Source organism: Hippopotamus amphibius, unplaced genomic scaffold (genome assembly GCF_030028045.1).
Source record: "Hippopotamus amphibius kiboko isolate mHipAmp2 unplaced genomic scaffold, mHipAmp2.hap2 H_1, whole genome shotgun sequence".
NCBI lineage: Eukaryota > Metazoa > Chordata > Mammalia > Artiodactyla > Hippopotamidae > Hippopotamus > Hippopotamus amphibius.
This window is the reverse complement of record NW_026648280.1, coordinates 2,882,789-2,907,088: the sequence shown is the minus strand read 5'-3', so window position 1 is coordinate 2,907,088 and position 24,300 is coordinate 2,882,789. Positions and strand designations below refer to the sequence as shown.

The 24,300-nt window shown below is 56.1% G+C and overlaps 2 protein-coding genes, 1 long non-coding RNA gene and 1 pseudogene across 7 annotated transcripts; 1 reads left to right on the top strand and 3 right to left on the bottom strand.

Moving 5' to 3' along the window:
- Nucleotides 1-1,796: 1,796 nt before the first annotated feature.
- Nucleotides 1,797-5,704, bottom strand: LOC130842891 (tigger transposable element-derived protein 1-like). The gene is made up of 2 exons (XM_057719433.1): nucleotides 5,574-5,704; nucleotides 1,797-3,660 (listed from the first exon to the last, which is right to left on the bottom strand). Exon 2 carries the CDS (start codon nucleotides 3,545-3,547, stop codon nucleotides 1,802-1,804), a length of 1,746 nt encoding a protein of 581 aa, XP_057575416.1. The 5' UTR covers nucleotides 3,548-3,660; nucleotides 5,574-5,704; the 3' UTR covers nucleotides 1,797-1,801.
- Nucleotides 5,705-7,812: 2,108 nt separating this feature from the next.
- On the bottom strand, nucleotides 7,813-8,781 carry LOC130843018 (WW domain-binding protein 4-like; annotated as a pseudogene).
- A 1,396-nt stretch (nucleotides 8,782-10,177) lies between these two features.
- Nucleotides 10,178-20,478, top strand: MZF1 (myeloid zinc finger 1). Of its 4 annotated transcripts, none has more exons than XM_057719461.1 (6): nucleotides 10,178-10,478; nucleotides 11,986-12,421; nucleotides 12,816-12,999; nucleotides 13,490-13,560; nucleotides 13,659-13,779; nucleotides 18,868-20,478. In XM_057719461.1, coding segments are annotated over exons 1-6 (2,250 nt in total). In that variant the 5' UTR covers nucleotides 10,178-10,476; the 3' UTR covers nucleotides 20,304-20,478. The 4 variants fall into 4 exon arrangements, with proteins under 4 accessions (XP_057575444.1, XP_057575446.1, XP_057575445.1 ...); XM_057719463.1 differs by having other exon boundaries at nucleotides 10,178-10,613; XM_057719462.1 differs by having other exon boundaries at nucleotides 10,178-10,613; nucleotides 11,887-12,421.
- Nucleotides 14,398-23,951, bottom strand: LOC130842931 (uncharacterized). 2 transcript variants are annotated; one of them, XR_009050640.1, is made up of 3 exons: nucleotides 23,898-23,951; nucleotides 22,170-23,517; nucleotides 14,398-15,623 (listed from the first exon to the last, which is right to left on the bottom strand). It is a non-coding gene; the product is annotated as an uncharacterized LOC130842931 (long non-coding RNA). The 2 variants fall into 2 exon arrangements; XR_009050641.1 differs by lacking the exon at nucleotides 14,398-15,623 and having other exon boundaries at nucleotides 21,663-22,281; nucleotides 23,408-23,517.
- Nucleotides 23,952-24,300: the final 349 nt, after the last annotated feature.

Sequence of the window (24,300 nt, the reverse complement as noted above, 5' to 3'; positions counted from 1 at the left end):
ACCCTGCCTGCTCAACCTCAGGTCCCGTCCCTTTCCGTGCGCTCGCCTGTGCCAGGTGCCGCTCAGCTGCCTTTCTACTCCTCCCGCCCGTTGGGACGCGGCATCTCCTACCACCTGGTCACCTGCCTCCTTCAGCTGCTCTGCCGCGCTCCGCCGCCATCGGGGCTGCTCCTGCTTCTCCGTCCTCAGGCCTTCACCAACCACACCGTGCCAGAAAGCCTCAAATAGGCCCCTTTCTCATGCCTGGCATTTTGAAATGACCGGTTTTCAAAAGCTGGGGCAGCACCTCCCCAGAAAGTCTTCCCTGTCTTGTCCTCTCCTCTGCCCCCCGCCAGGTCTGGGTCCCTCACGAATCGCCCGTCATAGCCGTTGCCACAGACAGTGTAACAGCCTCTGGACTGGCACCTCCTGAAGCCAGTCTCTCCCACCCCAGTCCCCAACACCTAGCAAGCTACAAGTGCTCATAATTTGTGCAATTTATTAATCCAGTCAGTCTCCAGGCTCCTAAGAAAAGCTCCTTCTCCTTGCCATCCCTTTTGCCACGCTCCCCAAGAAAGCAAGGAAGGGACCTCATCTGACCTTTCTCCCAGCAAGGCTGGACCCTGGAGCCCCTCCCTGGCCCCTGGCACCTTTTACACGTTAACAGCAGACCCATCACTGCAAGTGTCAGCTGGGACAGAGGTGGCAGGAATTCTTTCTCCCAACTTTAGTCTTGGCATGTCAGAGAGAGACAGGGTGTGTGTGTACGGGTGTGTAGGCACACGCAGGTACCTGTGTGGAAAGGAGTCCCGGAGGCCAGACAGCCCTGTCTCACCACCTGTGGCTCATCTAGCTGTAGTACAAGAACTCCTTCCCTTGCTGACTCTCTAGGTTTTGGTGGCCCATTTGGTATGTCTGCAGAGTCAGGTGGATACCCCAGTGTGCTTGCTGTTACCGTCTAGGGGGACAGGAGAGCAAGACCATCCAGGGAGCCAATCCACTGGAATCAGAGCCATGTTTCTAACCTTAGGGAGAGGCTGGGCTGCAGCCAACATCGTGGGAGCCGACCCTGAGGTGGCCAGTGAGCCCTCAGGAGTGGCTGAGGTTCTCCAAAAATCTCTAGATCTGAGAGGCCATCCAAGTGTCAGCTTCAGAGCCTGGAAGGAAGCCAAGACAACCACGGCATAGAAACCCAGGGAAGAAAACATCTCCCAACCAAGGAACGCTACACATGCCCAGGCTTGGGCACTGGGAGGTTACCAGAACCCTCAGACAACACAAGCAGTGGAAGCCAGAAGGGGTCAGGATGGCATGGAAGGTGAGCAAGGAGAGTAAGAAATCCCTGTCTAGAGCTGGCTAGGAAGAGTCACAGCAGTGCACGGACAGGGCTGACAGATAGGAGAGGCTCGTCTCAACCGTGGCCCCCACCATAAGGAAGGCTACCCTGGGGGGTGGTGCTTGGCAACTTCTGTTCTACAGGGTATGTCTCTGACACGGACGGGCACTTCAGGGTCCCACAGCTCGTCTGCAAATCAGAGAACGCCACCTTCTTGTTCCCCAAGCCTGGCACTCTGGGTGCCACTGTACAAAGATGGCAGTGCATGAGGTATGAGACCCATGGGTGACAACTAGCAATGTCTACCCTCCAGAAACAAAAAATCATCAGGCAAACCTCACCTGAGGTCAGACCCAAGCCCCAAATCACACAGAACAGCCAAAGAGGTCTTTCCTTCAGGGTCTGTGCCCTTGGCCACTCACCCACCCACTCTGGGCCCCACCTGGGGTGAGTGCAGGCTTCCTGCCAACTCCTTGGTTGCCACCATCACGGGGCCTCTCGAGATCCCACAGCTGCCCGGGCCTGTCGCCTCCTCTCACGGTGCAGCTCCCGGAGGTGGGCGAGGGCACACTGGACACCCCGGGACACCCGCAGGCTGCGTTCCCGGTTGGGATCATTCTCTATGAGGACTCGCAGGCCAGCAGCAAAGTGGGACAGTGCCTGGGCCAGGTGCTCAGGGCGCAGCGCACCCACACCCGCTCCCTCCGTCTCCACATCCCCCGTGGCCCCCATGAGATCTGACTCTGGTCTTCTGGAAGCCAGGCCTTTCCCTGCCTCACAGGGCAGCCCAGAGCCACTGACATCCCCACCCTCCACATCCTGGCGGGGGATGCTGCCGGGTGAGGGCTCCCCACGGGCCTGCAGCAAGTGGGCAACATCGGCCTCGGCGACGTCCCCGAGGCCTGCGTGGCTGGCTAGTGCCACAACGCTGTGGCGGAGCTGGGGAGCGGCGCTGGGCTCAGGGGCACCAGCAGGCACACAGTCAGGCCAGAGCTTCCTCCAGGCACTGTTCATGGTAGCGGGCTGCAGCTCTGCCCAGGCCTCGGCGATGTTGTCCACAGCAGTCATGACAGTATAGCTGCGCCAGAACTCCCGCACAGAAGGCCGGTCTGCACCCGCCGTCTCCTGGACCAGCTGGCTGAGCGTGCGGCGCAGATAATGGGCCTTGAAGGCGGCGATGACACCCTGGTTCATGGGCTGGATCAGGGCTGATGTGTTCTTGGGCAGGAACTCCACACGCACATGGGCCGAGAGGCCACCCAAGTGGACAGGGTGGCAGGGCGCGCTGTCCAGCAGCAGCAGGATGCGGTGCGGGAGGCCGTGGCTGGCACAGTAGCTTTCCACAGCGGGGCAGAAACAGCCAGTAAACCACTCCTGGAAGATGCTAGGTGTCAACCAATCATTGCGATTAGAGCGCCAGACCACAGGCAGGCTGGCCTTGGAGCAGCCCCTGAGGGCACGCGGGTTCTCGGAGGGGTACACCAGCAGGGGCTTCAGCTTGAAGTCACCAGCCGCATTGCCACCAAGCAGCAGGGTCAGGTGGTCCTTAGAGGCCTTGGGCCCAGGCCCAGCTGTCCCCTCCAGCGCCAGAAGCACGCGCTCAGGCAGCCGCTTCCAGAACAGGCCCGTCTCGTCCACGTTGAAGACCTGCCGAGGCGAGTAGCAGCCCTCCTCCAGAATGGCGCGCAGCACTGGGGGGTAGCGCGCAGCGGCCTGGGCGTCAGCCACCGCTGGCTCATCCGTCAACAGCACATTGTGGCGCACCTTGAAACGGGCAAACCAACCATTGCTGGCCCCGAAGGTCTCAGCCTGGGCGCCGCCACCTTGCTCGTGCTGCAGCTGGGCAAACAGCCGGCGCGCCTTGTCCTGAATAAGCAGCGTGCTGACGGGCAGGTTCTGCCGCTTCTGCTCCTCGATCCACAGGCTCAGCAGGCGTTCCATGCGGCCCATCAACACACCCCGGCAGCGGGTCAGCTGGGTGGTGCTGACGGGTGTGGCTGCCTGAGAACTGGCCCGGATCCTGTCCTTGTTGACACGGATCGAGGCGACAGTGGAGGCGGCCAGGCCCAGGGCCCGGGCAATCTGCGTCAGCTTCTCACCCTCCTCAAGCCTGCGAAGCACTTCCAGCTTCACATGCAGGGTGATGGACTTCCGGTCCCGTCTGCCATTGTGGCGGGGGCCAATCCCAAGGGGCGCCTTCCCCAGCACCTGCGGGTGGGGGGTTGTCTTCATGCCGCCTCCCCGAGCTGTGCACCTCAACAGGCGCTCTCCCCACTGCCTCTGCACGGTAGCTACTGTCGTGCCCGCAGTGGCCTCCGGGCCTCTCCTGCCACGCCCGCCTCTGCCTGAGGAGAACACATGGGCGTTAACGTGCGAGTACATGAGAGTCTGGACCACCGCCTGGCCTTCCCGTGCTCTGCACGAGAGCCCCCAGCCCTGCTGACCACTGCTTCAGAGGCAGGCCCAGTCCCTTCTCTCCCTCATGCTAAAGTCACTGCATACACACTTCTGAGCATTCTTTACATCTAGAGGAGCATTTCACTTAGTTTTAGCTTATGAGACCAAAAAAAGGTCTGCTCGGAGACGTTGCTCTTCCCCCAGAAAACCTCGTACAACCACAAGGGGATGCAAACAGAGTCTAGAAATCCTGACCCATCTCCCACCTCCATGCTTCTCACTCAAGAGATGTCAAACATCAGTGTGGCTCCTAAACACATCCACATTCTAATCCCAGGAATCTATGAGTAAATTACCTTTCAGGGCAAAAGGGACACTGCAGGCATGATTAAGTTAATCATCTTGAGAGGCGGAGATTACCTGGGGTTATCTGAGTAGGCCCAACATGTAATCAGAGGGATAACTGTAAGAGGACTCAGAAGATTTCACTCACTCGGAAGGCAATGTGAAGCCTAGAGATTCCAGAAGGAATGAGCCCTGCCAATACCTTGACTTTAGCCCAGGAGCCCCATTTCAGATTTTGGACCCCCAAGACTCTAAGATAATAAATTTGTGTTGCTTTAAACCAATAAGTCTGTAGTAAGATGGTAAAGCAGTCACAGGAAACTAACACAGAAGGGAACCTCCTTAATTCTTGCCACCACCATGGAGTACCTGGGGATACAGGAGGAATGTGGTTCTCCACACAGCAGTCAGAATGATTCAGTAAAAACCAAGTTGGGGGGGGGAGAGGGCAGGGAATTCCCTACCGTTTAGGCCTCCAGACTTCCACTGCAGGGGGCACAGCTTCGATCCCTGGTTGGGGAACTAAGATCCCAGCAAGCCACACTGGTGCAGCCAAAAACAAAAACAAAACACTGGCCCCTCTGCTCAGAGCCCTCCCAGCTCTCTCAGTGAAAGCCACAGTCATCACCAGCTTTGTCAAGGGCCTCTAAGCCTCCTTCTGTCCTTTGCATACACCTGACCACATCCTCAGAGCAGACTAAGGGTTCTCCCGACCCGGGGCCTCTGCTACTGTGGCTTTTGGCCCGCAGTGGGGGCCCCTCCCTGTAATCTTCATGGCTTATTCCCTCTTTTGCAGGTCTCTGCTCACACATAACCACCTCTATTTTATTATGCATCCATCACATCCTCCTGCCTGAGGGCAGCAGCCATACCTACTGAGCACTCTGTTGGGTCCCCAGGCCCAGGAACAGAGTCTAACACTTTGGAGGCATCCAATAGTCAACTGCTGACTTATTAAAAGAAGTAGAGTGATAGGAGGCAGGCTTCTCGCCTTGTCCCTTTTGCATTTCAAACCATGTGAAAGCCGCACCTGATCAAAACAGTAAACGTTTTTTTGAAGGAATGCGTGTGAAAAACAGGGACAAGTGCCTGACAGGTCTTTGTGTTTGGGGAGTGTCTACGGCACCGAGGAGAGCTACCTTCAGAGACCCACGGGCTGCACCTGTCTTAAAGGGGAGGTGGGCATGGGGAAGGCTTCCTGCCTGGAAGGAGGCTCCTAATTCTGAACCATTCGTGCGCCCATCCCTCCGTCTCCACGTCCCTGCCTTCACCTGCTCGCTCACAATTTTAAAATACATTCATTCATTCATTCTCTTTCTCCCACTCCGGGAAGTCCCCAAGGCCGCCGCCGGGAAAGGCTCAAGACTACATTTCCCAGAAGGCGGCAGGGCCGTCGAAGGCTCCGATTGGCCCACTCGCGCGCGTCCGTTCCCTTCCCCCCCACGGGAACCGAGCGTATGAGCGCCTCGACCTCTTCCCCCGGAGCCCGGGCTCCCGCGCGGCCGGCCTCCCTCACCTCCGGACCGCGACGTGGGCCAGCTGCCTCAACTGGGCCGGCGGGGCTGCGGCCCCTCCCCATCTCCGGCCTCAGGTGCCGCTTCCCGGAGGCGGCCGAGCCCAGCCTCCATCTTGCCGACAGAGGCGGAGGATGCGGGGCGACAGCCGGGATTGGAGGAGGCCGCATGGACCCCGCCCCTTACGGCGCGCTAGGTGCTGCGCTTGGTCGCCCATGGCCTGCGGGGAAATGTAGTTCGGCGACAAGGCCACCGAGCACAGGGTCCAGGCAGGGGCGCTGAAGGCCGCTTCTGCCCAAGGCTGGCCTTCTCGCCCGCTAATTTCTCCTGCTTTCCCTGCCATCTACTTTCCGTCTCTTTCTCGCCCTCCCCCTCCGCCTTGCCCCTCCCCCTTCCTCACTCCCTCTCCCCCTTCCTCCCTCCCTCTCCCTTCCTTTCTTCCCTCCCTTTCTTCCCTTCCTTTTTCTTCTTTCATAAAGTTTTTAAGAAGCTATAATTTTCTTACATGTACTCTGGTAACCTTAAAAACACAAATATTTACCACCAAATATTAACTACTGTACAATTTATTTAAAATATTTTAAGAATTTGGAATAATAAAGGGAAGGTACCTACTTCAAATGGATTAAATAAGAAAATTCCACTTTTTAAGAAATTTAGCCAGGAAATGGGAAATTTCCAATTTGTTTAAAGGAATAACGAAACCTTTTACTGAAGTCAGAGACCTTACTATTTTTGTTCAAAACGTCATCTATACAGTTTTAAATAAACCCTAAAAAATATTTCCAGTACACGTAAGGCCGCTACACAGAGAGTGCATGACTAGGGGAAAAAGGACTCTGTCAGAATGAGAGGTGGTGAAGAACAGAGATACGTCTTGTTCACCTTCACATCGCCAGTTCCTAGCACAGTGCCAGGCTCAAGGTGAACATGCTTTAGCAATGGTTGTCGCTTTGCATTGAACCAGGTAGATACATCTTTGGTCCGATTTTCATTCCATATTAAGCATAACCTGAGCTGCCGTTCTGGTCCTTGGCCCTTGACCTTACACTGAGTAAGGTAAGCCAATATGCATACACTTTCTATATCAGCCTTCTGACAGGATCCTCAGAACTGAATCATCACGGGTTGTGAGTCTTCTCTTATGCGGTCTGATTCTTATTTCTTAGATAATATCAGTGTGCAAAAGTAATGCATTTTCATTGCAGTACACATATATTCATACGAGTAAGAATTGAATAAAGACTTTACTTTTCCATGTTTTTAATAATAAATACATAGCATCTTATACTACGACACAATTAGCAATTTTTAGACACCCAACATAATACAGTATATTACAATGAAATGTGGTAGGCTTCCATTTTAGGAACAAAAATCAATTTCACATGAAAAAATGTTTATTTTAAATTCACATAAAATACATTTAGAATTAGTCTAAAATTTTAGCATGTAAGTAACGTAAAACAAACACAAAGGAGCTTTTTTTTTTTGTGTGTGGTTTGTGCCGGGTCTTAATTGCGTATGCGGACTTTTTTTTTTTTTAGAACTGTTATTGAGATACAGTTAACATACAATAAACTGCATATATTTAGAGTGTACAATTTGGTATCCCAATCTCCCAATTCATTGCCCCCCAACCCTCCCTGCTTTCCCCACTTGGTGTCCATATGTTTCTTCTCTACATCTGTGTCTCTATTTCTGCCTTGCAAACCAGTTGATTTGTACCATTTTTCTATAGTCCGCATATATGTGTTAATATACGGTATTTGTTTTTCTCTTTCTGACTCACTTCACTCTGTATGACAGTCTCCAAGTCCATCCATGTCTCTAGAAATGTCCCAGTTTCCTTGCTTTTTACAGCTGAGTAATATTCCATTGTATATATGTACCACATCTTTTATCCATTCATCTGCTGATGGACATTTAGGTTGCTTCCATGTCCTGGCTATTGTAAATAGCGCTGCAATGAACACTGGAGTGAGTGTGTCTTTCTGAATTATGGTGTTCTCTGGGTATATGCCCAGCAGCGGGATTGCTGGGTCATATGGCAACTCTATTTTTAGTTTTGCAATTGTGACATGTGGACTCTTAGTAGTGGTATGCATGCGAGATCCAGTTCCCCAACCAGGGATCAAACCCTGGACCCCTGCATTGGGAGCACTGAGTCTTAACAACTGGACCACCAGGGAAGTGCCTCAATATGGATTTGATATTTTATGAGCTTTAGATTTTCCTTCATTTGGATCTGATGAATTCTCCCCTTGGGTATTTTTTTCTTGGTTCAGTTCCTTTATCACTATTTTTTTTCCCTTAAACTTTACTTTTAGCTTTTGTGTTTTTTTTTAAATTTATTTATTTATTGGCTGCTTTGGGTCTTCATTGTGGTGTGTGGGCTTCTCATTGCGATGACTTCTCGTTGTGGAACACGTGGCACACGGGCTTAGTTGCTCCGTGGCATGTGGGATCTTCCCGGACCAGGGCTCGAACCCGTGTCCCCTGCATTGGCAGGCAGATTGCCAACCACTCCACCACCAGCGAAGCCCCAGCTTTTGTAGTTCTGCAGAGACTTTTTTTTCCCTTTTTCTGCTTTCTGTTCCCCATCAGAATCATTATGTGAGTCTGATGATTTGGATTTTTCTAGGGTACCAAATGACTTTTCATTGACTTTACTAGAAAGCAGATCGCCAGAGTGTGGGATGAAAACATCAGGTTTTTCCCATCTGGATTCCACTGTTTCTGTATTATAATAATAACCATCTTTACTTAAACCTTCTACCCAAACAATCTTCACTGCTGTCTTTTTTAAGTTTCCTTGAAATCCTTCAGGTTTCTCCCACTGAGATGCTCCTGTGATAAGATAATAGTAATGGTTATGCCCTCAGAGGGTATGCCTTCTACCCATCTGTCCTTTGAAGGGTCTTTTTTTCTTTCTTTTTTTTTCCTTTCTTTCTTTTCTTTCTGCTGATTTGATGCAGAGGTGGGTGGGAGACTGCTGGTTACTGGTGATATGTTTGGCTCTGAAATTTCTGACTCTAAGCCAAGCCTTTTTGAATCCTCTTGGTATGCTTTCAGGGCAGCTGCCTCCATTGCAGCAAACTCCTTTGATGTCTTTTCTTCTTCCTTTGCCTTATCCAGCCTTTTCCATTTAATCTTACTGATCCTCTTTGCCATATTTTCCTTGATTCTTTCCTCTTTCATGAAATTCAACACTAGACCTATTGTCCGCTATCCAGCACCTCTTGGAAATCACAGAATTTCTCTGGTTGTGACTTCTAGTAGTCTGCTATGACTGGACCAGTCGCCCTGGGACTCACCCCCAAGCCCAGCTGAGGCTCACGTTCCCCAGGTAGGACGAGTTGGGGCCCAGCTCACCGCGAGGGCCACCGGACCTGGGCCTGGTCTCTTTCTTTTCCACCATCCTCCCTACCTCCTTCCTTTCCAGGGTCTGTCTCACTGTTCTCTCTTTCTCCCTGTCTGTCCCCCATACCGGAGAAATTGTTCCCTTCAGACTGTCGAAATATAATTTTCGAAACAGCCAAGAACAAACTCAGTGAGCATGTGTCAAAGATGCATTTTCCTCTGGTGGGAACTAGCAGGATGACATGGGTGGTTCTAGGGAGGTTAGAGAGAAGGAACAACAGAAAGGGTGAAAGAAAGAACACAAATAAAAGCCCAAGTCGGATAAGTAGTGCCCCATGGTGCAGTGGGCAGGCATCTTAGTGTCCTGCTCAGTGTCCTACAAGGTAACAAAAACCTTGGGGTACCCTTCTATACTGGACAGAAAGCATTTACAACCTATCAACCTTTTACAAGTTAGCATCTGACTTCACAGCATCTGGACTCTGATCAAAAGCAGTTAAGTGAAAAAAAAGTTGCTTCACTTAGGGAATCAGATGACCCGAAGCAGGCTTGGTAGAGACGGTGTTAGGTCTCCAAGTCATCTTTTTTCTCTTATTGGCAAGTTTTGGATAAATTTTCTTAAGTGTCCCTCCCTCTCCGTCTGTCTCTCTTCTTGCCGTCTGTCACCCTTCTCTGAGTCTTTCAAAACTCTCGATCCATTTTACTGTATCTCTAATTTCTGTCCCTCTCTCCCCTCTTGCTTCTGTACCCCTGATCCTTGTCTGTCCTTTGAATCTCGAGCTGCACGTCTTTTTCGCTGTAAATAAATGTATTCTCCCTTTGTCTCTCCTTTCCTCCACATCCCGCCCTGATCTCTCTCCCTCTTGTTAACTGTTCTGACACACATGTCTGCCCAGCCCTGACTCTCTAAGCTTGGTCTCTAAGAGTAGAAATCCCTCGCCGTTGTCTTTCTGTCCTGCCCGTGTCTCTGTCCCTGTGTCTGTTCACTTACTTTCACTGTCTTTCCTCACAACTCTCCCCGCCCCCGAGTCTGTGTCTGTCTGTCCTCACTGTCCCTCTCGCTCCGCATTTCTACCCTCAACCCACCTCTCCCATCCTCTTTCAGACGCCGGCCGGTACCCAGGGTTGCCCTGGAAACCGCCTGCACTGCCCGCCGGTTACCATGGAGATGCCCGGGCCCGCCTACCGCCCGCGAACGCAAAAAAGCGTCATCGCGCCGCGCACGCGCGCAGAGAGCCGGCTGACCACCTCTCGGAAAGGAGCCGGCCAACCCTCTCTCCAGGGCGAAAGGGGGAGAGGCTCGCTTGCTGTCCTGAGGGCGGTGGAAGGGGTGGTCCGGTCTCCGCAGGGGGTTGCCATGGAGACGGGGGCTGACGGCGTCCTAGCGAGGGCCGTGATTGGTGCCGAGCCCTGCTAATCCTCGGAAGCCCCGTAGAGGATTCAGGGAGACGTGGTGCGGGACATACGCGCTTGGGAAGGCGGTGCTGCTGCCCGTTGCCCATTGAGAAGGTTGCTCGCTTCGACGGGCGCCTGGACGCCTGCATGTGAGGCTGGGAGCGCGGGAAGACGCGGCCCGGAGCGTGACCCGATCGTTGCGAACAACGCTGCCCCGGGGCACAGCGGGAGGAGGGTGGAAACTGAGGCAAGGGTCAGGGACCGGCGAGGCGGCGCTCGGGCTGGTGCGTGGAGCATTCTGGGAGACATAGTACGGCCGGGGAGGGGAGGTCGGCGAGTGCGCATGCTCAGGAGTGCGGCGCGGCCCGCTGTGCGCGGAGGTGAGGGCGGGGGGCCCTCAACCGGGAAGGTTCGGGTGGGGACGGGGGCGGCGGCCCAGCTGGACCCGGAGCGCGGGGCAGGGGCCTGGGTGCTGCCTGTGGCGGGGTGCAGCGCTGTCGCGCGCGGCTCGTCCATCACTGCGCGTTGCCACGGCGACAGAATCTGGAGTTCCCGCCCCCAGTTGCCATGGCGGCCCCAGGACCTGCCCAGGCTCCCTAAAGCAGAAGTCGCTCGCCTAGGCTTCTGGTACATGTAGTTCAGAAAGCTCCGCAGGGCGGCCCGATTACTGAGGCCCGGCTTTCTCCTGGGGTTTCAGGTTGACTTGGAACCTTGAGGGGCGAAGGTTAGACACCCGGGGTCAGGCGGTCCTCGAAATCGAATCCACTTCCTTAATAAACTAAGATTTCTCCACAAAGCTCGCGCCATACCTCCAGCTGCAGAAGGAGCAGCGCGAGTGGGGTGGGAGCGCGGGGTCGTGCCCGTTCTCAGATGGGGAAACTGAGGTTAACAGTGGTACAGCGGCATGCCAAGGTTACGGGGCAAATAGGCTGGATCAGAATCTCCGACTTCCCTTGCAGGCTGCGAGTCCAGTGATCTCGGAGCCTTTGTAGCCCCCTCTGAAAACTTCCCCGTTACCTCCTAGCCCCACCTAAATCAGGAAATTGAGGAGATAATGCGACCTTGCGTGTTGAGAGAGGTCAGGCTCAGAGAATGGGCCGAATAGGAGGAGAATGGTGTCTAGGTGCTGGGCCAGGCAGTTGACCTTGCACAGTGTGGGGTGGGGCAGGGGGAGGGAGGCTTCCCTGTGAAACCACACTGGAGGGCAGTGGTCTGAGAGACATGGATGGGGAGTGGATGGTGCAGGGACGGACTGGTGTTGGTAGGGGGAGGGGTAGCAGTGGTGCAGATTCTCTGGTGGTGGGTGTTGGAGGTGTCATTCACCTGGTAGGGAGGGAATCGAGGGCAGGGCTTAGGTGGTGCGTGTAGAAGGCGGCTGGGATTTGGGGGAGACAGGAGGTACTTTCTGGGCCTAAGAAGCTGCCCAGGAACAAGGGGCTACCAGAGACTCTACACAGGCCCAGCTAGAGAGGCCCACTGAGGGCTTACCAGCCCCACAGATCCTTGGTACATGACCGCCTCTCTGTGACTCAGTTTCCTCATCTGCCTTCTACTCAGCGGGCCGAGGGATTGAACAGCACAGCATACCGTAGGCTCTCAATAAGCGTTCACCGCCACTGTCCTCCTCGCAGCAGCCTCAACCCATTCCTCCCCCAGGGGTGGACACTGGCCTCAGCTCCCCAGCCTGATCTTTCCAATGAGGCCCGCAGCTCCGGGCTCCCCAGGCGACGCACCCCCAGAAGATGAGGGGCCTGTCACGGTGAAGCTGGAGGACTCTGAGGAGGAGGGCGAAACCGCCCCATGGGATCCCGGCCCCGAGGCAGCACGCCAGCGTTTCCGGCACTTCCGCTACGAGGAGGCGGCGGGGCCCCTCGAGGCGCTGGCCCGGCTCCGGGAGCTGTGCCGCCAGTGGCTGCGGCCCGAGGTGCACTCCAAGGAGCAGATGCTGGAGCTGCTGGTGCTGGAGCAGTTCCTGGGCGCGCTGCCCCCTGAGGTCCAGGCCCGGGTGCGGGGCCAGCAGCCAGGCAGCCCCGAGGAGGCCGCTGCCCTGGTCGAGGGGCTGCGCCGGGAGCCGGGAGAGCCCCGGAGATGGGTGAGTCGGTGGCCCTGGGGTCAGGGCTGGAACAGTGTGAATCTCTGACTCATCATGCAGCGGCCATGCCCAGCCAGACACTGGTCCCCTGTGGTTTGGAGGTGGTCACCCGCAGGAGACCCTGGGCGAGGGCAGACGCGGCCCCAGGCCAGCCTCCCGGGCCCTCCCTGCATCACCTGGAGTCGTGGACGTGGGGATGGATGCAGGGTGGGCAGAGAGCGTGGATGTCCGCAGCAGGAGAGCAGCTGCAGCTGGTCCCTTCTCTCCTCGCTTAGCCCATGGTGGACATGGGTCCTTAGAGGACCTGGTCAGTCAGGGCCCCAGGGTCCCACGATAGGGTGGGTGCCCGTGAACTCCCTACCTGAGTTCCTGAGGGTGGGGGGCACCTGCCCAGGTCACAGTCCAGGTACAAGGCCAGGAGGTGCTATCAGAGAAGGTGGAGCCCTCCAACTTCCAGCCACTCCCTCAAACCACACCTGGGACTCCAGAACCCGGGCTTGAGATGCCCCCTGGGGCCGCGCAGGAGTCGTCGCTGGGCCTGCGGGTGAAAGAGGAGCCTGAGGTTACAGAGAACCCAGGTGAGGACAGGCAATGTGTTCGTGCGTTGGTGGGCCCCACGTCCCGCCCAGCCAGCGGCCATCGTTATCCCTTGCATGGCAAGCCTGACTGTCGCAGCTGTGGTTCCTTCCATGTTCTCCGTTGGCATGGAGCTGGCTATTGGAGTTTCTGTGTGTGGGAGGCATGCAGGGTTCACTCCCCAAGGAGATGCCCTGGGGGACATTAGCTGATTGCTGGAGAGCAGACAGAAGGCTGGAGTTGGGTGGGCACAGCTGAGGGAGGACCCCAGAGCGCTGGGGGGATGCTCTTCTCTCGTACCCCTCCCGGGCAGGCGCCAGACATGCTCACCCACATGCTGCCTGTGTGGACGCTTAGAGCCTCCTGCCGTGCCCAGCCCCAAGTCCACAGCCAGGTCTCACCCCACCTGGATCCCAGCACCTGCCACGCCACTGAGGAGGGCAGTGGGGCGGGGGCGCCCTGGAGCCGCCTGACCTCACTCTTCCTCTCCAGAGCTTCTGGATTCTGGGCCTCTACCCAGCCCCGAGGAGGCCACTTCCACTCTCCTCCCTGAGGAGGCCCAGGTGAGCCCCTGCTCTGGGAGCCTCCGTGGGTGGGGGTTGGGTAGGTCCCTCACTGGGCCTAGCAAGACACAGACGAGCCGTGACCACTGTGGTTTCAGGGCTGTGGCATGGAGCTGGACCAGGCCTCTCCCCATAGTGAGACTGGGCCTGAGGGGTCTTCGTGGAGGGAGCACCCTGGGGCCCTGTGGCAGCAGGAAGCGGGGGGCATCTTCTCCCCAGGTGAGTAATACGGGGTCTTCTGCATGGGGAGCGCCACACCCGCCCATCCCACTCCGGGCCCTGCTCCAGCAGCCCTCTTCCTCCAGCATCGCCCTACTCTCCTCCCTTGCCTGCCGTGTTCAGCCTGCTCTAGCATCTGCCGCCCTCAAAAGCCAAGCCGCTAACCTCATGGCCCCTCCAGCTGCTGCTCCTCACCCCAGTAAAACCCCTGAGAGCCGGGCCTGTGTTCCCCAGGTACTCTCCCAGCCCGGGTATCCTGGATGGCCCCTGGGTTCTGGGCTTGCAGCCCACTGATCGGGTGGCGGGGCAGGGAAGGACAGCAGGTCAGTAGACGCCGTCGGCAGACAGGAGGCACCTTGACACAGGGTGGGGATTGGGCCTGCTCGATTCTCCAGGCATGTCAGGCCGGACGCCCTGTGCTGTCCACCTCAGCCACACGGCCTACGACGGTCTGCCATCAGCCAGGCTCTCTGCCTCCTCTCCCTCCCCGTTCCCTGGACCCCTCCTCTCTCTTGGTTTACTCCCTTGTTCTCGTGGACCTTCCCGTGAACCCTGGTGTGGGAGGTAATGTTCTGAGATAGGCCCCATATCTGAAACACATTTGTCTAACACTCCACATTACACTGAATTTTGGCTGGATGAAGAATTCTTTTTATTAACTCAGTCTCAAAACATTATTTTTAAACTGTTGTGAAACTGGGTCAAAGCATTTTTTATCACCCCTGTTGGTGAGCCCTTTCAGTCTGAAATGTCACGTTTCTCGACTGTGGGAAGCTGGTTTGCATTGTCTCTTTGATTTCCTTCCACTCTATTATCTGTTCTCTCGTTTCTGGAATTCCTGTCACTTGGTTACTGGACCCTAGGACAGATCCTCCAATGTTCTTGTCACTGCGATTTTCCATCCCTTTCTTTCTGCTCTAGTTTCCAGGAAGTTTCTTCAGTTTTATCCTCCAGATCCTCCTTTGAGATTTTCGTATATGCTAGCAGAGTTTTTAAGTTCCAGGAATGTTTTCCTTCCCTGACCATTCACTTCTTTAACCACTTCCTGTTGTTTTTACAGTTGTAACATCTTTCCTTGTTTCTCTGAGGATAACAATAACTTCTTTTTTAGGCTTTCTTCTCCCAGTGTGGTTTCTGGTCCCTCTGGCGGCTCTCAGCAAGTGGGTGAGGGTCTTATTGGCCAGGACCACAAATCCGGGCTGGGAGGGATGAGGGGTTCACCCCCCGAGGAGACCCACTTCTTGGGAGACGTGAGTGGGTGGGTGGAGGCCACTGAAGGAGGCGTAGGGCAACCTGGCTGGGCTGCTTGGAGGTACCCTTGCTGTGAGGATCTTCAGTTCTTTCCTCTGAGTGTTCTAAGAAGGCACTTCTAGCCTATTGCCAGCATCCTGGGAGAGAGGCTGGTGTCTCAGCACCCAGTGTGACTTCACTTACTCCGTCCACCTCCTCAGTACCATCTCCCACCCTCAACCCAGCCTTTTGCCAGGATGGGAGAAGAGATTCAGACATCAGAGCTACAGCAGTACCCACCGTTCCCACAGAATTCTGTGCAGACAGAAGTCCTGCCCAGCTTCAGCTTCTGAAACAGCTTCCCCAGCCTGCCTGATGCCCTTGCCCCTTCACCTGCATGGCCAGAGGTATCTGGTACCTCCAACTCCTGAACTTTTTGACCTTTGGGGTAAAACAGATTGGTTTTTTTTCTATTTTCCCCACTGCTAATTTACTATTTACCTTCTCCGGTCTGCTGCACAGTTACCATTTGCCCATTCTGCTTTCCAGAGTAGAAAATATCAGGGGTTTGTCTGTTTCCTTTGCTCTTCTCTTCATCTTTGTAGATTTTATGCCTTGAAGAAAAAAAAAAAAACCTTTATGGTGGTTTTTAATGAGGTTTCACAATGAAACAAATTTAAATAGATACCATTATTACCCGGAAGTCCTCATTTGCTGTTTCTCAATCAGTAAGGGTCCAGACTCATTCTTTTTTCACAACATCCTTGTTTTGTGGATGCTGACCCATCCTTTGAGAATTCGGAGATAGCTTATGTTATTTCCAGCCTTGTTCGTTAGCTCGGTCTCCTCAGGTGTGAATGCTCCCCCTGGGTACTCTGTGGAGCCTGCCCTTCACAGCTCTGGGGGCTTCTTGTTTGTCCCTGCTCTAAGTGTCATCCTGGGTGAGGGGCTGCCGCAGGGCCCATCGTAACGCTGCCCTGGAGGACGCATCTGTGCCCCCAGCCGTTCAGTGGAGCCTGCAGCCTCACCAGAAGCAAAAGGTCTGTGGGTGGGCTGGGCTCACCCAGGCTGTGTCCCCAGCCCCCAACGTCATGACAGAGCCTGGCTTTAGTCCCCAGTCTCCACAGCCTTGGCACTTTCCAGCACAGTGCACCAGGCTCTGGGTTCCTGAACCTCACTAAGTGGCCTCTCTCGCTTTGGAGCTGCCTCAGGTATTTTGAAAGCTCTTTTCTTATGTCCTGTCTGTCAGTGTGCATGTTGAAGCCGAGAGTAGGATCTGGTATACGTTCCCCTACTTGCTGTTTCAGTCTTCAGCAGGCTGGCCAGACTTGGCTCATGCTGTGTAGCTGACGTTCCAGCCTGGACCTGCTTTTCTCTCTCAGCCCACAGCCCCACAGTCTCTGCTCTCTCCAGCCACACGGGCCATTCCACCCGAGGCTCCTCGGCAGGTTCTCTCTGTGCAGCCCCATTCTGTCCTCAGGCTGCACCCTCCCACAGACAACCGCAGCTCCCCCCAGCCACCTCGGCCTCACCATCAGGTCTCCTGGCTGCTCCCCTAGCCCTCAACCAAACATCTTCTGTGCAGCCAGTGTTTTCATCAGGAGAACATGTTGAATCGCTAACACATTCACATGTTAGAAAGTTCAGAAGGCACAAGGGAGCATACAGTGGAATGACCCTCTCCTGCCTGTTGCCCCAACAGCCAACATCACTGGTTTTTTGTGTGTACTTCCAAAAAGATTCTGTGCATAGAAGAGCAAGCACAAATTCAGACGCGTACTCACTTCCCGTCTGTAAAACACACGTGGATGCTTGTATCTTCACCCCGTTTCAAGCGTGATATTTGTCGTGCATCCTCCCGCTTGAACACACAGCAGCGAATGCCCTGCTCTTTGGACAGCTGCACAGCGCCCAGTGGGGCTCACGGTGGACAAACCTGTTTATCCACCCAGGCCACTACTGACATGCTCCGAGTCATTTTTCAGTGAGAACCTCCCACGCTGGTCATTTGACACAAGGGGAACGCAGCTGGTGGAGAAGTGCCTGGAAGTGGAATTGCTGGATCAGACTGTGGGAAATCTGTCATTTTGATGTACTTTGCCACACTGGCTTCTGTGTATGCTTACCAGCAGTGCACACAGATGCTTGCGTTCCTGGAGTAAAGGTGTGGAAACGGTAGACAAATATGGCCATAATATGCAGTTTTCTTATTAGGAGGGGACTGAGCATATTGTACAGAATTTAAGCATCAGTGACATTTCCTTTCCTTTTCCTCTCCTTTGCCCATATCTGTCAGGTCGTCAGTCTTTCTTGTTGACTAGTTGGTGCTCTCTACTTTGGTTAATCAGTCCCTTGCCTCTGGAGAGTTTCTTTTTTATTGGCTGCATTGGGCCTTTGTTGCTTTGCGCAGCCTTTCTCTAGCTGTGGGGAGCGGGGGCTACTCTTCGTTGCCACGCACGGGCTTCTCATTGTGGTGGCTTCTCTTATTGCGGAGCACGGACTCTAGGTGCTCGGGCTTCCGTATTTGCGGCACATGGGCTCAGTAGTTGTGGCACACGGGCTTAGTTGCTCCACAGCATCTTCCCAGCCCAGGGATTGAACCCATGTCCCCTGCATTGGCAGGCAGATTCTTAATTACTGCACCACCAAGGAAGTCCCTGGAGAGCTTCTCAGTTTGTCATTCATCTCTTGACTCAGAGGGTTTTGCTGTGCACAGATGATTTCCTTGGATGTAGTATAATTTACCTGAGTTTTCTTGGGCAGCTGATAGGTTTTCTGTCACCTACCGAAGCCCTTGCTACTCTCCCCACCTCCTTGATTTAAATTCCTTCTTCTCCGCTGCCTGTGCTCACATCTTCTCCCTCCCCCAGCATCTAATGGTGGAGTGCTCACAGCATGGCTGGAACCTGCTCCTTTCATCCAGAGACACCCACTCCTGTTTGATCACATGCAGGTCCAGGACTCTGTGTACCACGTATATGCCACAACACCCATGTTCACATTTCCCTGCAGACCAGGCCCGACTCCTGTGCCTCGCAGCCTGCATGTGGTCCCTTGGGAGTCCCGTGGGCATCTCAAGCAAGGCACAGCAGACAGAAGTCCTGGTGCCTGTATTCCCTGCCTCTGTCCCCTCCCCTGCTCCCCTCCTGTTGGCTCCACTTCCAGCCTCCCGCAGAGCCACCCACGGCTCTGCATTTGTGGAAACCATTATCACTCACCTGGACAGTGCAAGGGCTACCTGCCCCATCTTTGCCCTACAGCCCTTCCAGAAAGGCGTTTTTGGTTATGTTTTGTTTTTTAATATTTATTTATTTATTGGCTGCATTGGGTCTTCGTTGCTGTGCAGGCTTTCTCTAGTTGCGGGGGGGGGGGGGGGGGGGGCGGGGCTACTCTTTGTTACCGTTTGCAGACTTCTCCTTGCGGTAGCTTCTCTTATTGCAGAGCATGGGCTCTAGAGCACAGGCTCAGTAGTTGTGGCGCACAGGCTTGGTTGCTTCGAGACATGTGAGATCTTCCCTGCCCAGGGATCAAACCTGTGTCCCCTGCATTGGCAGGCGGATTCTTAACCACTCTGCCACCGGGGAAGCCCCCAGAAAGTGGTTTTTGCAAACTTAAGTCAGACCTGGAAAGCTTGTCCCCAGCTTTCCAGGTTTCCACCTCCTGCAAGGGTCTGCGCCACTGTCAGGTCCTTCGGGAAGTCTACATAGATAGAATCCCTGCCCCGCCCATGTCACTTCTGTCTGCCTCCTTGGTCAGTCTCAGGTCGCTCTAGTTCACACCGTTCCCCCAGGGCTGGAGTGGCTCCGTGCACAAGTGGGTTCTCTGTCATGAATGAGTGGACCCCCTTGTGCAATGCAGGGTTTACACTCCAGATGGACAGCGTCTCTGTTGGCTCAGACACTGTAAGGCCCCACGTCCACCTCCCCTGGGACCTCGGCGTGGCCAGCCTCACGGGCCGACTCCCGTCACCCTCCCGCGAAGGTGGCTTTTCACATGCTCTAGTGCTCTCCAGCAACCTGGGAGGTGAGCAGGATCCCACAGACGATCCCCGCCAGGGCACGGGGCCTGGGCTGGCCGCCGCTCGCTGGCGTGCCCCCAGGGGCCGGAGCCGGGGTCGGGGTCGCCCCAGCACGGGCGCTGGAGCTGTGCGAGGTGGCCGCTGCGACGTGTGCGGGAAGGTGTTCAGCCAGCGCAGCAACCTGCTGAGGCACCAGAAAATACACACGGGAGAGCGGCCATTTGTGTGCGGCGAGTGCGGCCGCAGCTTCAGCCGCAGCTCGCACCTGCTGCGCCACCAGCTCACGCACACCGAGGAACGGCCGTTCGTGTGCGGCGACTGTGGCCAGGGCTTCGTCCGCAGCGCGCGCCTGGAGGAGCACCGGCGCGTGCACACGGGCGAGCAGCCCTTCCGCTGCGCCGAGTGCGGCCAGAGCTTCCGGCAGCGCTCCAATCTGCTGCAGCACCAGCGCATCCACGGTGACCCCCCGGGCCCCGGCGCGGCGCCCCCCGCCCCTCCGGGCGCGCCCGAACCCCCAGGCCCCTTCCCGTGCAGCGAGTGTCGCCAGAGCTTCGCGCGGCGCTCCGTGCTTCTGGAGCACCAGGCGGTGCACACAGGCGACAAGTCCTTCGGCTGCGTGGAGTGCGGCGAGCGCTTCGGCCGCCGTGCGGTGCTGCTGCAGCACCGGCGCGTGCACAGCGGCGAGCGGCCCTTCGCCTGCGCCGAGTGCGGCCAGAGCTTCCGGCAGCGCTCCAACCTCACGCAGCACCGGCGCATCCACACCGGCGAGCGGCCCTTCGCCTGCGCCGAGTGCGGCAAGGCCTTCCGCCAGCGGCCCACGCTCACGCAGCACCTGCGCGTGCACACGGGGGAGAAGCCCTTCGCCTGCCCGGAGTGCGGCCAGCGCTTCAGCCAGCGTCTGAAGCTCACTCGCCACCAGCGGACGCACACAGGCGAGAAGCCCTACCACTGCAGCGAGTGCGGCCTGGGCTTCACGCAAGTCTCGCGGCTCACGGAGCACCAGCGCATCCACACGGGCGAGCGGCCCTTCGCCTGCCCCGAGTGCGGCCAGAGCTTCCGGCAGCACGCCAACCTCACGCAGCACCGGCGCATCCACACCGGCGAGCGGCCGTACGCGTGCCCTGAGTGCGGCAAGGCCTTCCGCCAGCGGCCCACGCTCACGCAGCACCTGCGCACCCACCGGCGTGAGAAGCCCTTCGCCTGCCAGGACTGCGGCCGCCGCTTCCACCAGAGCACTAAGCTCATCCAGCACCAGCGCGTCCACAGTGCGGAGTAGCCAGTGCGCTGCTGCAGCCGCTCTCCGCCTTCACCTCGGTCCTCCGTGCAGTGGGGGTGGCGGAGCAGAGCACCTACCTCACGGGGTTGCTGTGAGGCCTGTGACCGCGTGGGTACGAGCCAGCCCTCTTGGGGCCCGGCGCCCAGTAGGCGCTCAATAAACAGGACACGGAACCTGCGTCTGGGTCTGCACGCATTCAGTGCCTCCCCACCTGCGTGAGTCCCTCTCTGCCCACCCCCCAGGTCCGCCACTTGGGCTGCAACCACATGGTTCCTGTGAGAGCCAGAGCCGCCTGCGGATGCGGCCTGGCCACCTCTGTGGAATGCCCCGCTTGCATCATTGTTCCTATACTGTTTGCCCGTGTTCCCTTCTACCCACACATCTGCTGCCCAAGCCAACTGCCAGATGAGGACCTGGACTGGCAGAGTTCTCCCCAGCCAGCCAAGATCATTAGGTGCTGAAGTATCAAACTGGTGCCCAGCAGGCTAGAGCTGGCCTTGAGGATATGTGCTTATGAAACTTTAAACCTAGGGAGCCGTTTCTTAGGTGTAAAAGCTACAAGGCTTTATCTGGGAATCCATATTCTTTCAAGACTTTCCTCTTCCTGCAGACTCCAGCCAGTCTGAGAACCACAGCTGGCTGCAATCCCCAGCCCTCTAGTGACCGTTCCCATCATGGCCCATTCTCCTCCCTCCCTGGCCCCGTGCACAACCCCTAAGGGCTCCCCCCATTGGGAGGTCTCTATCATGAGTGTGTTCAGCAACTAGTCACAGGAAACACAGCTGACAGCAGCGTACATGAAGATGGACAGACACTGCCAGTTCCAGTTCAGTGTCCTGTAGACTTGAGGGCGGGTACCTCTGGAACCCTCCAGCCTCTTCCTGTGCCATCACTTCTTTGGCCCTAACTTCCCCTTCCATCCTATTGCTCAGGCCTCGATACAGCCCCACTCCACCAATGGGTGCCATAAGTGCCAGAGACAGTGGGTGAGAGGCGGTTCCAAAGAGGGGATCTTCATGCAGCAGGGTCTGGCTTGGGATTTAAACCCAACTCTAGGCAGGTGTCAGCCTGCCCTTGGCCTAGAGGGTTCCAGGAACAGCCCTTCTAGGCCTGTTTGTCCACGCTTCTTCCAGAAGTGCAGCTGGACTTTTCCTTGCTGCTGTGAGTCACCCTGATCCCCACAAGACTTGGGCCCTGGTATCAGGCAAAGACAAGCCAGCCTGGGCCAGAGGCTTCCTACAGATATGCTAGAGAAGGCATGTTCCCTGCCTCAGCCCCCTTCCTCCCTCACCTATTCCTCCCCTTCCCCCACCTCCCCCCTAGTCCAGCCCCAGCCAAGACCAGAGCCACTCTGGCATCTACCACATCTGGCAAAGTCAGCAGCTCCCCCATGCAGTGACACTCCTGTGTGGCACAGTCAGGGATGGGCGTGGAGGGTCCCCTGGCCCTTTGACAGCACTCATAGTTCTCTCTGATCACAAAGAGGATTCTGAGAAATCTGGTCTGGGGTCTGCAGAATCAAAGGGGAGAGGAAGGCAGGGAGGGGCTGGGAGAATCAGATCAGGAAAGGCCCATGAAGGAACACTGAGGTAGTTAGTGGTTTCAGATTGGAGGAATGTTGCCGGAACTTTATAAATCCTGTAACATGGATTTTTTTAACAACTTGTATGAATTTTATGATCTGAAACAAAACAAGAAAGCTCTCATCTTTGATCATCTTCATGTTCATCATGAAGGGAAATCTGTGCAGATACAACTACATAAAAACATGAAATTCCAAACAGTAAAAATTACAACAAACATGAAAAGCATGCAGACATCTGGCCAGGGCCCCACAACCAAAGCCTTGAGAAGCCATGGACCCACCTGCCAAAACAGCCCTCTGAGAAGAAATCAACATGAACAGCTATGTGAGGGCCACCCATGAAAGGTCATTTCTGCAGCTGGCCAGGGACATCTCTGCAATCCAGTCATGTGGCTGCAGGTGGAGAACCCAAGTGTTACCATACTATCATCAGGGCTGAGGGCTTAGACAGAATGCCCACATGGCCCCACTTGGCCAGAGCCATAGGAGGAACCCAGGAGAGGAATATATAAGCACTGGTCATCTAAGAAAGCTACAACAGTACCCAGCCAGCCTGTTCCTGGACTGTCTGTACCTGAGCCCATATTCAGTCCCAAGCCCAGCCTCTCCATGCCACGTCCATCCAGTTATTCTCACCGGAAGCCAGCCTCCTGAATCTGTCCACTTCTCTCCACACCCCCAGCACTGTTCTGATCCCAGTCATCCATCTCCAGCCTGGAGGCCCACAGCATTCAGTCTCCCTTCCCTGCCTACTCCTGCTCCCTCGTTGCCCAAACAGACCCTTTCTTCCCAGTGTCAGCTCCCAGGGACTACGCTAACAACCCTAGGTACACTTCCACACTCACAGTTCACCCGCCACATTCTGCCCAGTCCCTCCAAGGCACTGGCCCCAGCTTCCCTCTGGACTTTTGCATGTGCTAAGCCCTGTCCTACCTCCTAAGAGAGTGCAGACCCAAGGGCCATAGGCACCTCTGGCACCCAAACCACCTGTGCCTCTCTGCCACTTGAGTGGCCACGAAGCTGACAAGGAATATGTGGCTTAGCTGCACCACTTCCAACCCAGCCCCCTGCCTCAGTTGGGCCAACCCCTCCTCCCCAGTCCAGACACCATGGCCCCCTTTGCCCAGCGTTTTGTTGCATGGTCAAGTCTTCACCACTGGATGGTGGGGACGCCACGAGATCAGACATTGCACTAATCTACCTTTGGCTGCTCCATTGTTACCTCTCCAGGGACCCAATACCCCATCCCCAGATGGGACCTTAGCTGAAGGGCCTCAGCAACTGGCCTGGGGATGGACACATGAACCAGGCTGGCCAACGGAAACCACCCCTGAGACTTTGGCTGGAAACCACAGGATGGTTATCAACCCTGATGTTCTGTACAAAAATAAATAATCGGCAAGAGCAGAACGGAGGGGAAGAGGAGAACTGGGTCTGGAAAGAGCCCTGTGGGTCCCAGGACCAGCCATGTCTGAAGCCTGAGGACGCTAGGATGGTTGCAATCTTCTCGGCCCCAAACCTCAGCTGTTTGCAGCTTCTGCTTCCCATCCTCACCCCCGCGCCTCTCCAGCACTCAGTTCTCAAGGGAGTCAACGAAGTTAGGAGTGTGAGCCTAGGACAATTAGAGGGCTGAAAGGGGGATGGTGGAAAGAGAATGGAAAGGGGTGAAACGAGGAGCGGCTTCACAGACACGACTGGGATCAGTCCACGGAGCCCAAAGACGCCGATGGTGCCCGGGCAGAGCCTCTGAAGAGGCTGGGGCCGGGATGGACGCCAAAACAAGACCCGAGGGAGTGAAGGCGACTCCCTGGGGTGAGGATGAGGCCGGGTCCTTCGCCAAGAGGCGGCCATGGACTGGGCCTCGGTGCTCCGGCCGATGACGGCACGTCGCCTCAGCGACGGGATAGGACGTGCGGCAGGAGCCTCATTCGGACAACGGAAGGCTGAGGGGCAGAGCTCCGGCCGCCCCAGAGACCCGCCCCCCGGCCAGCCCTCGCGGCGCCGCTCACCGCCTGACGGTTCCCTTGGTGACAGCCTGAAGTCGCAGACCTGCTCGGGGCCGCTTCCTCCCGCCCCCCAGGCACGTTAAGCTGTGATTGGAGGGGAGGCCGGCCCCGCCCACATCGCTTCCGCAGACGGCGGGAGGTCGTAGGGCACCCCGGCTGGAACGCTAGACCCGCGCGGAGGGCAGCCCCGTCCCAAGTTCCGTCGCCTAAAGGTGTCAGCCCACGTAAACCTCACAGTGCTTACTACCCTCTGGCACAATACACGTTTTATTTGTTAGTTTACCTCAACCAGACTCCCTGCGAGCGGGTTCTTTGGGTTTGCGATGGGACACCGAAGGTGCTGGACCGCGCACACTCTAGGCAACGCCCCTGCCTTGCTCAGGCGCTGACCCTGACCCTGCCTCAG